The sequence below is a fragment of the Sus scrofa genome, chromosome 5 (genome assembly GCF_054392235.1).
Source record: "Sus scrofa isolate SSC_HxYL_T2T_F1_AM1 chromosome 5, Sscrofa_HxYL_maternal_Yorkshire_Landrace_v2.0, whole genome shotgun sequence".
NCBI classification, from domain to species: domain Eukaryota; kingdom Metazoa; phylum Chordata; class Mammalia; order Artiodactyla; family Suidae; genus Sus; species Sus scrofa.
This window is the reverse complement of record NC_139387.1, coordinates 60,575,629-60,590,750: the sequence shown is the minus strand read 5'-3', so window position 1 is coordinate 60,590,750 and position 15,122 is coordinate 60,575,629. Positions and strand designations below refer to the sequence as shown.

General features: G+C 40.5%; 1 protein-coding gene across 50 annotated transcripts in view; it reads left to right on the top strand.

Annotated features, from left to right (window-relative positions):
- Window positions 1-13,750, top strand: part of PLEKHA5 (pleckstrin homology domain containing A5) — a 255,696-nt gene extending 241,946 nt beyond the window's left edge. For 35 of the 50 annotated variants that reach the window (XM_021092277.2, XM_084956646.1, XM_084956644.1 and 32 more), the window contains 6 exons: window positions 3,248-3,457; window positions 4,916-5,050; window positions 5,507-5,631; window positions 8,726-8,874; window positions 10,491-10,596; window positions 12,867-13,750. In XM_021092277.2, the coding sequence (XP_020947936.2) occupies window positions 3,248-3,457; window positions 4,916-5,050; window positions 5,507-5,631; window positions 8,726-8,874; window positions 10,491-10,585 (714 nt within the window). In that variant the 3' untranslated portion in view covers window positions 10,586-10,596; window positions 12,867-13,750. The remainder of the gene's footprint in view (window positions 1-3,247; window positions 3,458-4,915; window positions 5,051-5,506; window positions 5,632-8,725; window positions 8,875-10,490; window positions 10,597-12,866) is intronic. The other 15 variants (XM_021092279.2, XM_084956652.1, XM_084956639.1 and 12 more) reach the window with 1 other exon arrangement.
- The last annotated feature ends 1,372 nt before the right edge of the window (window positions 13,751-15,122 follow it).

The following is a 15,122-nucleotide window of genomic DNA, read 5'->3' as shown; positions in this document are numbered from 1 at the left end:
AATTCGACCCCTAGCCTGGGAACTTCCGCATGCCTCAGATGAGGCCCTAAAAAAAATTTTTTAATTTAAATAAAAATAAAAAGAATAAAGTAGACATTTTTGCACAAAAAAAAAAAAAACAGGAAGAATATGTGTTTGTATGTATGTTGTTACTAAAAACGGAAGAGTGCTAAAGTAGCCAACTTCCCAATCAGTATCTAGAACCTACCTTTTTAAAAAATTTTTTTTCATAAAAGCAAATAAATGTTTTGTTTTACAAATAAATAAGAATCATCATTTCTGCACTTCAGGGCTTTTCATTTTCTATTTTCCTTTCAGTACCTACCTGAGCTCTTTAAGATGTTCTGAGCAGTAGAAAGCAGTTCTAGAGCTGTAACTACTCCCTTGCAGACACATTCTAGATAGCAGTGGAGAGAAATGAACCCACTGAGTGAGGCCAGGGATCGAACCCGCATCCTCAGGGATACTAGTTGGGTTTGTAACCCACTGAGCCAAAGTGGGAACTCTTCTTATGACCATTATTGACATACTTAGTTTTGGATCTTATACCAATATTGTTTATATCTTTTAGTAAGAAAATGAGTTCCTGTTCTGGTGCAGTGGGTTAAGAATCCAGTACTGCCTCAAGCTGCAAGCTGCAGCGTAGGTGTCAGACTCGGCTTGGATCCTGTATTGCTGTGGCTATGGCATAGGCTGGCAGATGCAGCTCCAATTCACACGCTGGCCTGGGAACTTCCATATGCCATGGATGTGGCTTTTTTTTTTTTTTTTTTTTTGCCTTTTCTAGGGCTGCTTCCCGAAGCATATGGAGGTTCTCATCTAACCGGGGCTGTAGCTGCCCGCCTACACCACAGCCACAGTAACGTGGATATTTGAGCCGCATCTGCGACCTACACCACAGCTCATGGCAACGCCAGACCCTTAACCAGGGATCAAACCCGAAACCTCATGGTTCCTAGTCAGATTCATTAACCACTGCGCCACGACGGGAACTCTGGATGTGGCATTTTTATTTATTTATTTATTTATTTTTGTCTTTTTGCTATTTCTTTGGGCCACTCCCGCGGCATATGGAGGTTCCCAGGCTAGGGGTCGAATCGGAGCTATGGCCACTGGCCAACACCAGAGCCACAGCAACGCAGGATCCGAGCCGCGTCTGCAATCTACACCACAGCTCACGGCAACGCCGGATCGTTAACCCACTGAGCAAGGGCAGGGACCGAACCCGCAACCTCATGGTTCCTAGTCGGATTCGTTAACCACTGAGCCACGACGGGAACTCCTGAGGTGCTAAATTTAAAAAATTAAGATTACTAAATTTTGGAGTTCCCGTTGTGGCACAGTGGTAACGAACCCAACTAGTATCCACGAGGACTTGATCCTCGGCCTTGCTCAGTGGGTTAAGGATCCAGTGTTGCCGTGAGCTGGGGTGTAGGTCACAGATATGGCTTAGATCCCGCACTGCTGTGGCTGTGGCATGGGCCAGCAGCTGCAGCTCTGATTTGACCCCTAGCTTGGGAACTTCCATATGCTACGGGTATGGCCCTAAAAAGACCAGGAGAAAGAAAAAAAAAAAAGGTTACTAAATTTTTCTTACATTATGTAAAAAAAAAGTTGTTTTTTTTTTTGTTTTGTTTTGTTTTTTTTTGGTCTTTTTGTCTTTGTTGTTGTTGTTGTTGCTATTTCTTGGGCCGCTCCCGCGGCATATGGAGGTTCCCAGGCTAGGGGTCTAATCGGAGCTGTAGCTGCCAGCCTACGCCAGAGCCACAGCAACTCGGGTTCCGAGCCGCATCTGCAACCTACACCACAGCTCATGGCAACGCTGGATCTTTAACCCACTGAGCAAGGCCAGGGAATGAACCCGCAACCTCGTGGTTCCTAGTCAGATACGTTAACCACTGCGCCACGACGGGAACTCCTGGATGTGGCATTTTTAAAAAAAGAAAAGGAATGAAAAAAAGGAAGGAAGGGAAAAAAAGAAAGAAGGAGAAGCCAAAATTAGTTGTTTAATGTGACTAATCTTTTTAAACCCTTCAGTAAACCATAAGAATGAGCAATATATATGTAACATTTTCAAATATAACCATCTGATATATAGACAATAAATACTTCCATAGTTTTATCATTGCTCATAAATTAAGGATTTTTCTTTACCAGTCTTTTTGCAGTAAAAAAATTGTGACTTGAAATAGTACATTTTTAGTAAAATAAAATAAGTTGCTGGTATTTAGAAGCTGGGCCCCCTGTTTACTTCTAGTTTGAGTTTCATACCATTTCCTGTTTCAGGGCTGTGGGATGGAGTCATTTCAGAGCTGCCATACCCTTCTGTATTTTTTCTTTTCCTTTTTTGGCCACACCCACAGCATAGGCCAGGGATCAAATCCAAGCCAGAGCTGTGAACTATGCCACAGTTGTAGTAGTGCTGGATCCTTAACCCACTGCACTGGGCTAGAGATCGAGCTGGTGGCTCCACAGAGATAAGCTGGATCATTAACCCACTGTAGCACAGTGGGAACTCTTTTTTTTTTTTTTCTCTCTCTCTCTTTTTGCTTTGTGTATTTTTATTTTATGTATGTATGTATGTATGTATTTTCTATAGCCACACTTGAAGCATATGGAAGTTCCCAGGTCAAGGATTAAACCTGAGCCGTCGCAATGACCTGAGCAGCTACAGTAGGGTTCTTAACTCACTGCACCACAATGGGAACTTGTATATACTTTTTAAAACAAGAAAATACCCTCCTGAAGTTCCCTTTGTGTCTCAGTGGATTAAGAACCCGACTAGTATCCATGAGGATGTGGGTTCAATCCCTGGCCTCGCTTAGTAGGTTTAGGATCCCGCCGTTGCCACTAGCTGCAGGCATAAGTTGCAGGTGCAGCTCGTATCCAGCATTGCTGTGGCTGTGGCATAGACCGGCAGCTCTCCAATTCAACCCCTAGCCTGGGAACCTCCATATGCCACAAATGCAGCCTTAAAAAAAAAAAAAAAAACTAGAAAATACCCTCTTAAAGTTCCTTTTCTCTCCCTGCCCTCTTCCCTCCTGTCTCTCTCTCTTTCCATCATTGATTATGTATTAGTGCATGCATAAAATAATTTGCTTTCTGGTGTTATCTAAATTATACCCCAAACCTCCACTTTCGATTTTGAAAACAAAATAAATGCATCTTAGAACATTTTTTCGTTCCAACATACTTTTCAGAAGTTATTCTGTATTCATGTATTCACATGTTTACTTTCCATTTAAAGGAAAGACCAAGAAGTGCAGTGGAACAGCTCTGTTTGGCTGAAAGCACTCGTCCTAGGATGACCGTGGAAGAGCAAATGGAAAGAATCAGGAGGCATCAACAAGCATGCTTAAGGGAAAAGAAAAAAGGATTAAATGTTATTGGTGCTTTAGACCAGTCACCCTTACCAAGTCCTTCCAATTTAAGGGATAGTCTATTCAGGGTTACCCAGGTATGTCAGTTGCTTTTAATCATTCTTGTGGGTAAATCTAGTATCACTTGACTCTTAGAATCATAGAAGTACATGGTTGATGGGTTTTCAAATGTCAGCAGCATGGATAGTTACTTTATATTATTTAGCTCATATAGTAATATGCTAAAGACAACTTAGTAAAATGGAAACAGCCCTGGGATCAGAAAACCAGAGCTGGAGTTCCCGTCGTGGCTCAGTGGTTAACGAATCTGACTAGGAACCATGAGGTTGCGGGTTCGGTCCCTGCCCTTGCTCAGTGGGTTAACGATCCGGCGTTGCCGTGAGCTGTGGTGTAGATTGCAGACGCAGCTCGGATCCCGAGTTGCTGTGGCTCTGGCGTAGGTCGGTGGCTACAGCTCCGATTCGACCCCTAGCCTGGGAACCTCCATATGCCGTGGGAGCAGCCCAAGAAATAGCAAAAAGACAAAAAAAAAAAAAAAAAGAAAGAAAGAAAACCAGAGCTAAGCTATTTGTTGGATGCCCTTATATTAGTTGTGGACTTCATCTCCTCTACTGTAAATCAAATAAAGATGCAGCCTCTCCTGTCGACTTCACAGAGGTACTAAGAAGACTAAAGCACTCTCGACAAATGTAAAACACCACGCAGGTTACCAAGATAGTCCCCAATTCCCCTCCCAATAAAATGTGTACTTCTCTGAATCCTAATTCAGCGTGACCTAAATTGGAGTGAGAGCTTCTAAGATCTACCACTCACCACATTTTAAATTCAGTCTTGTTAAGAGAGATCGTTCTGTTCTTATTATTTGTTTGTGTATAACCCTGATTCATAAGTCAGAGCAGGCTGGCTAACCTTTCCAGTGGCTTCAGTCTGGTCCATCCCCGTTAGTAGACATGGACCAGCTGATTGTGCTTCCCTGCCATTGTAGAAATGAGAGCAGGCACTGCTAACGGTGATGTAGCCGAATAACAGTTGAATAACTGCACATTCTACAAATTACAAAATAAATAATCCGTATTTATGTACAATTCCTCTGTTGTTTTTCATAGGGAAACCTCTTTGTAAGTGAAGAACCAGCTGTTTTTTGTTTTTTTTTTTTAAATTAACCTGGCCTGAGAACTCCATATGCCACAGTGTGGCCAAAAAGAAAACAGAATAAAAATTAAAAATTTTATTTAATTTAAAAAATAAAAGAAGGAGTTCCCGTTGTGGCTCAGTGGTTAGCGAATTTGACTAGGAACCATGAGGTTGCAGGTTCGATCCCTGGACTCCTTCAGTGGGTTAAGGATCCAGCATTGCTGTAGCTGTGGTGTAGGCCAGCAGGTGTAGCTTCAATTAGACCCCTAGCCTGGGAACCTCCATATGCCACAGGTGCAGCCCTAAAAAAAGCAAAAAATAAAAAAAGTAACAGATGCTATCTAAAAACTATGCATGACTGTATACTATGAATCTAAAAATGCTGCCTCTCTGTTGAACAGACTCGAAGGAAGGATGATAACATTAAGGACACTGTTGTTCGGGAACCTGATGCAAAGCCAGACCCTGAAACTCCTGCTGCAGAAGTTGTTCTACTGAAAGAAGCAGAACCTCAAAATACAGATTTCAGTGAAGAGGTAGAGAGACTATTTTAGGACAGATTTTCCATAGGAGTAGATTTTTGCAGATGAGATCAAGTGGGAAGGTTGAAAATAAAGTTGTGTTATTCTGTCACAGAGGCTATAAATCTCAGTGAAATCGTAGGTTTTGCATACTTTGATGTATTTGGCCACATCAAAAAAAATGGATTAATTGAAAACTTAAAACCTGATCAATCAAGACTGGAATAAATTACCATTAACCCAATTCAAGAATCTTATATCCCAAAGCATCTAGCTAATGGCAGTGTAGTTGTTATCTTAAGTAGTGAAGGATGTTAGTATTTTTAATATACTTGAATCTAAACTTATGTTTCAGTAAATATTTGGTAGGATATGGTTTTTTAATAAACTTATTTAGGAATCATTTTAGTTCACTAATACATTAAGTATGGTAAAAATGATTTCAACAAGAAAAATTTTCTTCTTCTATAGTTTAAAAAAACTGAAAATGTTTTTTCCAAAACACTTTTCACACCTGAGCCAAATGGAATCACTTCTGAGGACGTGATGGATAAAGAAGAAAGTAAAGAAAAAATGCCTGAGGATGTTTCATACAGGTAATAATTCGGGAAAACAAGCAAAGGGGTCATTCACAGAGTTGTATACTTTTTTTTTTTTTTTTTTTTTGTCTTTTTGCCATTTCTTGGGCCGCTCCCACGGCATATGGAGGTTCCCAGGCTAGGGGTCTAATCGGAGCTGTAGCCACCAGCCTATGCCAGAGCCACAGCAACGCAGGATCCGAACCAAGTCTGAGACCTATACCACAGCTTGAAGCAATGCCAGATCATTAACCCACTGAGCAAGGGCAGGGATCAAACCTGTGTCCTCATGGTTCCTAGTCGGATTCGTTAACCACTGCGCCACAACGGGAACTCCCAGAGTTGTATACTTGCTTTAACATGGAAAATGTCAGAGTCAGGAGCCTTGGAGTCCAGTCCCACCGTAGCTACTCAGGAGCTGTGGGATCTTGAACAAGTTACATAACCTTCCTGAACACTGGTCCCTCACTAGAAAAATGGGGCTAATAAGAGTATCTATCTCACAGGTATGCTGTAAAGATTGAATAAGAGGGAGTTCCCATTGTAGCTCAGCAGTTTAAGAACCTGACAAGTATCCATGAGGACAGGGGTTCAATCCCTAGCCTCACTTACTGGATTAAGGATCTAGCGTTGCTGCAAGCTGAGGCCTAGGTCGAGGATACAGCTTGGATCTGGCATTGCTGTCACTATGGTGTGGACCAGCAGCTACAGCTCCATTTCAACCCATAGCCTGAGAACTTCCATATGATGCCATGGGTGCAGTCCTAAAAAAGTCTTTTAATAGAAATCTACCAGAGATTATTTTCTTTTAAATAAAAGATTTAAATAAGAAAATTAGGAAGTATTCAATAAATACATATCTAAGCTGTCTGATAAGCATTTCAAAAATTATACTGACTTGCTATTTATTTTTTAACTGTATTTGTTTTTTTGTTCATTCAGGGTTTTTTTTTTTTTTTTTTTTTTTTTTTTTTGGTCTGCACCAGTGACATATGGAAATTCCTGTGCCAGAGGTCAAATCTGAACTGAAGCTGCAACCTACACCATAGCTGCAGCAGCCCTGGGATCCTTAACCAGCCATACCACAGCCAGAACTTGTTACCTAGCCTTCGTAAATGCATATCCTCAATCTCACTCTCCATAAAAAATACTCTCAGTGCTGGAAAAAAGAATTGCTGTGATCTCATGTTATTGGGAATGCCTTAGTTCCCTGATGGCCTAGCACTTAAGGATCTGGCATTACTTCTGTGGCTCAGGTCACTTCTATGGCGCAGGTTCAATCTCTAGCCTGGGAACTTCCTGCCAAAAAAAAAAAGCTGCCAGGAACACCTTCATTTCTTCAATGCATAGCAAGAGTGAATTGGAAAAATATTTGACAGTAGCTGATAAGAGAAAAAAAGAATCTCTGCTGAATTTTTATTAATAGACCTAGATTCAAAGATAGCCAGTATAGGGAGTTTCCATTGTGGTGCAGTGGAAACAAATCTGACTAGTATCCTTGAGGATGCAGGTTCAGTCTCTGGCCTCACTCAGTGTGTTACAGATCCAGCATTGCCATGAGCTGTGTGTGGTATAGGTCCCTGATGCAACTCAGATCCACCATTGCTGTGGATGTAGCATAGACCAGCAGCTGTAGCTCCAGTTCAGCCTCTATCCCAGGAACTTGCATATGCCACAGGTGTAGCCCTAAAAGGCATTAAAAAAAAAAAAAAATCCAGTATGTTAGAAATCTGTGAGCCCATGGTGACCAGTTTGGAGGATGCTGGGCAACCAAGTTATTGTTCCAAAACCTGGTACATAAAGGTAAAGAATTAAATTGTCATCTTACCTTTCCCAAACAAATTGTAGTCAAAGTGTTTATGAGGAAATTTTTTTTTCTTTGCACTTAGCAGTGCTTTGCTTACTGTTAAAATAATGGCTATGAACTGAAAGCTATTAGCTGAGAAAAATCTGACCCAGAACTTTATATTGAGTGGGTCAAGCTGATAACCCCTCAAATCTCTGATCATTTTTGACATCATGAAGAGACAACCTTTGTGTGTGTGTGTGTGTGTGTGCTTTTTAGGGCCACACCCCATGGCATATGGAGGTTCCCAGGCTAGGGGTCTAATCGGAGCTACAGCTGCCAGCCACAGCCACAGCAACACCAGATCCTAGCCGAGTCTGCAACCTACACCACAGCTCATGGCAACACCGGATCCTTAACCCACTGAGCAAGGCCAGGGATCGAACCCTCAACCTCATAGTTCTTAGATTCGTTCCTGCTACAAAGACGACGGGAAAATACAAAACAAAAGAGTATGGAAACTCCCAAGAGACAACCTATTAATGCAGTAGTGCAACCCATCTAACGAAGTTTACTTGCCACCCCTCCTTCCCCAATCCAAAATCCTCCTCCCCCAAGCCTCAAAATCAGATCAGTTTATGAAAAATATGAGGTATACAGAATCCAGAACATGGAGTTCCAGCTCTGACTCAACAGGATCAACATGTCTCTAGAGCGTTGAGACACAGGTTCGACCCCAGCCCAGCACAGTGGGTTAAGGATCTAGCATCCAGGCATCCACAACTGCATCTTGTATCTGATCCCCGGCCTGGGAACTCCATGTGCCACAGGGTGGCCAAAAAAGAAAAAAAAAAATCCAGAATATGGTAAACTGTATTGGACAGAGAAACCAGGTTCTTTCCCAAGTAATTGTCAAAGAATAAAACAAGTGTGTGGGGTGGTGTATTTTAATTTAAAGTAGACTTTAAGAGACTTGGCAAATACAGTGTATGGACCTTGCTTGCATCCTTATTCAAAGAGATAACCCTAAGATGATATGATGAGGCAGCCAGGATCACTTGAGCACTGACAGGATTTGATGGTATTCACAGAATGAATGTTATGTTTGCAGTCTGCTTTAAGATAATTTGGGGAATAGGGGACTGAGAGTTTAGAATGCACTGAGGTTGGCAAAATGTGGGTAAAGAAAAAGTGCAAGCAAAATGGTAGCAGTTATTAAATATAGATGGCGACTTTCTGTATAGTTAAAATTGTTCATAATAATAAGTTGGGAAAAATTAATTGCATTCTAAAATAACAACTTTTAAAATATCAATCTCTTTGCAGTAGCCCTCCAGATGAGTCACAGATCACAAATCATAAACCAGAAGGCCACCCTGAAGAAAATATTAAAGACGATATTCGTGATCAGGAAGAAACTGTTATTTCGTGTGAACTAACTCCTGAGGCTTCTAGAGGAAATCAGACAATGGCAGGTAGATATTAAACGTTTCATAATATTCTCACTGGTGCTTCCTCTGAACTTCTGAATTTATTCGCCATATGGAGATTCTAGCAAGGGAGCCACTCAGGAACGCTGACTGCGGAGTAGTCACCTTTCCTTCCCACAGCAGTACCCTAGGGAACAGGGTCCCCTGCCTGAGCACCTAGATCTACCGTCTGCTGGCTCAAACCTCAGTTCCTTCTTTTTGTTTTGGTTGATTAGTTTGTTTGCTTACTTGTTGTTTTTTGGCCACACCACACCCACAACATGCAGAAATTTCTGGGCCAGGGATCAAACTCGAGCCACAGCAGTGACAACACCAGTTCTTTAACCACCAGGCCACCAGGGAACTCCTTGTTTATTTTTTAATATGAACCTTAACACCTACATTAAATTTTTATCTAAGAAGATCTTTTAGTACTTGGAAATTTTTCTTGTTTCTCTGAGGCTGGATTCTCAGAGTATTCACAGACCTTCCCCTATGGGAACTGTGGAAGATGGAATATCTAAACTAGTAGAGTGGATTTGTTTACTTAACTTCTAGTGTAATCCACATCTGGGTGTGTTTGTTTTGTTTTGGCCCCCCACCACCACATGTCAAGTTTCCAGGCCAAGAATCATACCTGCATCACAGTAGTGAACTGAGCTGCTGTAGTGACAGCACTGAATCCTTAACCTGCTGAGCCACAAGGGTGCTACCTGTGTTTTTCTTTGATAGTAAAAGATCATGATCTGTGGCATATTAAAAAGTAAATTTTTCTGTGTTATTCACTTATATTTTTTGGATTCTTCTTTTTTCTTTTTTTTTTTTTTTTTTTCCTTTATGACTTTTGGAAAAGGATGGGGGTTGGGAATCATACGACTAGTGTAAATTATCAGCTTTGCTTCTCATGGACCATAAACAAAAAACAGTTCCTAGTAATCCTTTCTCTTCCCCCACTCCCTTGCCCCTCAGTCATCTTGCAGGAGGTAAGTACAATGAAATTTAGTTATGCAGGACTGTTCTCAAGAAGAGTATTTCCTGTTTCTTACGTACATATAACATGGAAATTTACACCATCAGCCATGTTCCTTTGCAACCAGTGTGAAGCACTATCTTTTCCTGTGCCTCTTCATTTACAAGGTGATGTGCATAGGAATTCTCACTTCCTTTAATTATCACTGATCAGGTTTGGTTATTGTTATGACATATCTGGATTGAAGGGGTCTGTGGGTGTATTAAAACCACAACATTCAAACCATCTGTAGCTGCATGGAACTAGAAAGGCTTGTAAAAGTGACACCCAACAAGGCTGATTCAGTGATAGGCACCTGAAAATTCACCGAGAAGCAAAAAAAAAAAAAAATTTCCAGTTTCATTGAAATATAAGTGGCCTATAACATTATATAAGTTTAAGGTGTACAACAAAGAATTTTTCAACAGTCTTCAAGAAACATTTCACAGTGAATAATCAGCTGCCAGATTAGCAAGAAACAGAACCAGCGTACGGTAAAGAATTCCTTCCAGAAACTTGTTTTTAATCCTGTAGGGATCACTGCAACAGAGGTTTCTTCTCCAAACGTGTCTCAAGAATTTTTATCTTCTTGTGTTTTCTCCATGTGTTTTAGTGAAAAGCCTGTCCCCGTCTCCCAAGTCCCCAGCGTCCCCTGTTCCGTCCACGCAGCCCCAGCTCACAGAAGGATCACATTTCATGTGTGTGTAGTCTCAGAAAAAGTACGTCGTTTCCTTTCATGCTTGCGCTTTACTGCTAGAGCTGTTAGCTTACCTTTTATTCATTTGTTGGTTTAGTGAATAAAACCAGCGATGAGTTCTGGCCTGTGCATTACTTGGCAGAGCAAGTAGGCCAAGTATTTGAACCACGGGCAGTAACTCAAATTTCCAGCATCAGGCCCTTCAATGATTTGCTACGTGACAACACTTTCTCTGTCTCTTATTTCATCATCCATAAAAACAACAAAACTTGGAGGTAGGACCTGTGCCAAGACAAGCTTCACAGTGTTTTGCAGCTGTGCTCCCACGTAACGTTTCTTTCCAGAGTCGGATCTGAGAATTCTGTATAAGTCATTACATTTTGATCCAGAAATGTTTTTTACAGTCAGCGTGACACGTCTATGGCATTGAGAGCCTGTTAATTATTTTTAAAGATAAAGAAAATTTATGGTACAGCTATGGATAGCTGATACTAGAAATGGAATATAAAATCTTCTAAATAATTAAAAAATTTTTTCAGTCAGAGAGGTAACTGTATAAAAAGCCACAAGTGGGGGCGTTCCTGATTTTGTGGCTCAGCGGTAACAAACCTGAATAGTAACCATGAGGACAGAATTTTGATCTGTGGCCCCACTCAGTGGGTTAGGGACCCGGTGTTGCCGTGAGCTACAGGATAGGTCACAAATGCATTGCTGCAGCTGCCAGCATAGCCACAGCTCGGATTCAACCCCTAGCCTGGGAATTTCCATATGCCACATCTTTGGCCCTAAGAAGACCAAAAAAAAAAAAAAAAAGCCACAATTGGGGACAGGAAGAAGGAGCCTTTCTTGACCAGTGTTCCTTAGACCACACTTTTAGAACCCAGAACAATTTCCCGAGGTCTTACTTTTAAACTTTATTGACAATTGCTAAATTTTACGTACAATTCTGTACCTATATACTTTTTAAAAAATTTTTCAGAAAAGTTGTGACATACAGAGTGAGCATTTTATGCCTTTTTCTGCACTTTTCTTCTCACAGCATCTTCCAGGTCTTCCAATATTTGGTGCCTTAGGATGACCACCAATTTCTGTTAAACAATTAACAGAAAATACTGAGAAAACAGCTACAGACATGATGGGCATGATCACAAAGACGTTCTTGGATTTTGAGGTTCTCAAAATAAAGCAGTTACAAATACTGACCTAAGTTTTTTATCCGGTAGTGCTCATTTTCTAGAATAAAGTTCCGTTTGTACCTTTTTGTAGCAGCTATAATCCCTGTCCTTTTTTTCAGCTAGAGGATTTATGTCTGTCTCGTCATATCTGTAGCTTTTATTTAAGATCATGTCTATCTGGAGCCTAGAATCGGCTCTGTTTGTTGTCACTTGGTATCCACACAGGATTGACATCCTTGCTGGGGTTATAAACCCCCTATTTGTTACAGTCTTAACCTGTGTCTTGCCTCTGCCACTCATATATTTAAACTTTTAACTTGATACATTCAGAAGTGGCAGTTGCCACTAGGGACAGAATAACATCCCATAGGAATAATAAACATTGTGCTCATTTAATTCCTCCTGAGCAGAGAGCTGATGGGTGGCCTCTCCATCTTCATGGAGAAATGTACATTAAGAGCCACTCTCATTATCTTTGGTCTCAATAAACAGGTTATAGTTCGTTATATTCAGGATAAGGATGTGCACAGTTAAGACTCGAGGACATTGCCAGGTTCCTTAGGTTGCTATTACTGGATTTTGGTTTACTCTCATTTCAAGAGCCAATGGCATCACATACTGGAAGGAGGTACAGTTATTGCCCAATATTTTCTAGCCTTGTGACGTGCAGTCACCACAACCAACCAGTGGCATTCCAACTTTATTATTTTCTAATACATCTTCTCATGGCATATTTGTCATCTTTCTGAACTAGTAGTTTTGGGAAGACTCAGGAAAGTGTCACAGATGACAGTGCTCTGCAGGCAGCTTAACAGAGTATTACATATTTACAAGTCGTGCAGATCTTTGCTTATTTTACTGATCTTTTGGATTCAGCCACAAGTTTGGGTAGTTTTTTCATCCGAATTGCTATTTACTTGTATTATGTTTCTTTCTTTGCGAATTAAGCTTATGGAAATGAAGAGAAAATGTCCTTCAGTTGTATTATGTTTTAGGATTTTCATGGCCATGCTTGTCAGTTTTATTGTTAGACAGTGTCCCCCTTAGTTACTTTAGGAAATAGTCATTCATTAACTTTGCAGGTGTCAAAGTAATTTTCCTTCTCTGTATTTTTCAGCTATACTGACTTCTGTTGAAACCACTCAAAGCTATGGACGTGGACCTTTGGCAATGTGAGAAGATATTGTACAGTATATTTTAAATCTATGAAATTCATAGTTTTGATGCTTTTGACCACAGAGCATCATTTTATCACTTCTGGAAAATGTTTATTCCAAAACAGCTTTAATGGCCCATATGTACACTCAAGGTTATGTAATGTACTCTCAAGGTAATTATTCTGACACCAGCTTGCTGCTATGATTTCAGAGCACATAAGTAAAGGTGCTTTTTAGTGTGCGGTCTACAGCCAGAGCTTACTTAGTTGCTGATTTCCAGATTTTGACGTTTCTAAAGTCTAGGTGGGTTTATATTTCTTTTTTGCTTTTCGGTACATAAATTTAGTTATTATTTCCAACGAAGCTTGTTTTTCTTTCTTTTTCTTCTTCTTCCCATTTTGGCTACTGCGATGCTTTGTTTCACCCTTGATTTGTAAAAATTTTATATATATTTAAAATGTGCCATTTTATTACTGCTAAGTGAAGTTTGTCCGTTTTCTGCTATAATTATTTCTCAGTCAGATTGCAATGTCAGTAGTTACTGCCACACTCTTGTCAGCTTCAACACAAATGTTACCGCTTACTTTTTCTTAAAGAACAATTTAAAATGTAGGTATTTCGAAGTACTGGGCTTATGCCTCATTGGACTAGATGTGTACAGCAATAAGCAGGTTTTCAAATCCAGTACTTAGTTTGTGTACAAATGTAATTATGTTCATTGTGTATATATTATACAATGAGCACATGTAATGTAAGTATTAAAGGCTACTTACTATTGTTTAAATGCAAATGTTCATATCTCATTTCTTTTTTATCATGTTAAATAAATGTTGATGTTCTTAAATCACTTGTGTTAGAATTTTTGCTCTTTCCATCTAAAATGGAAAGTCTGAGACTTAAGAGACTTCTAAATGAAAAAAGAGTCTATTGGCATTCCCATCGTGACTCAGTGGAAACGAATGTGACTAGCATCCATGAGGACTCAGGATCCATCCCTGACCTTGCTCGGTGAGTTAAGGATCCGGTGTTTCCTTTAGCTGTGGTGTAGGTCACAGACATAGTTTGAATCTGGCGTGGCTGTGGCGTGGGCCAGCTGCTACAGCCTCCATTCGATCCCTAGCCTGGGAACCTCCATATGCTGTGGGTGCAGCCCTAAAAAGACAAAAAGAGAAAAAGAAAAGTCTATTAATCTTATCATTGTAGACAGCATCATAAAAGAACATTTTCTGTCATCCAGCCCAGCTCGTCCATGTCAAAGTTGAGAAACTTGAGGCCCAGAGAGATAAATTGACTTGGCCAAAATCCCATTACTTTTTTTTTTTTTTTTTTTTTTTTTTTTTTTTTTTTTTGGCTTTTTAGGCCGCACCCGTAGCATATGGAGGTTCCCAGGCTAGACATCCAATCAGAGCTACAGCTGCCCACCTACACCACAGCCACAGCAACATGGGATCCGAGCTGCATCTGCGACCTACGCCACAGCTCACGGCAACACCGGATCCTTAACCCACTGAGCAAGGACAGGCATCGAAACCGCAACCTCATGGTTCCTAGTCAGCTTCATTTCTGCTGTGCCACAATGGGAACTCCAAAATCCCATTACATTAATGACAAAATGTGCACCAGAATAAAAGGGGGTTGGTGTTTTGTGTGTGTGTATGTGTTTTTTTGTTTTTTGACTTTTCAATAGCACCAGACAAATTTAGTTTTCTCACGTCTTCTATACCTATTTCTGTTGGTTTCCATGTAGTAGAAAGTAGCTTCAGGCATCTGTAGTCTCACCCTGCTTAGTGGATTGGACTTGGAGAGGGGTGTGTGGGACAGAGTTATTCCTCAGACATGGGTAACTAGAAACCGTTTCATCATCATATGCAGGACCCTCAGAGATCATTTTCTCTTACAGCACATTCTCTGCAGATGTTCACGCTCTTCAGAATCAATTACATTTCCTTCCCTCTATAACCTTTTGTTCAGGCTATATATTGTTCCCAGAGTACAAGGAAATGTGATGCTTTGGGATTCCCATACAAAATGGCTGAGGCTAAATTGGCACTGGTCACCCCTTTTTTTTCCTCCCATGCTATATTAAAGAGGATTTAGATTTAATTTAAAACGCAGATGTATTAGCATTCATCTGCTCTAAACAGAAACACACAAAATGAAATGCAAATAGATACAGTCTATCTGTAGGCGGTAAATAAAAAGAGAAGTTAAAATGG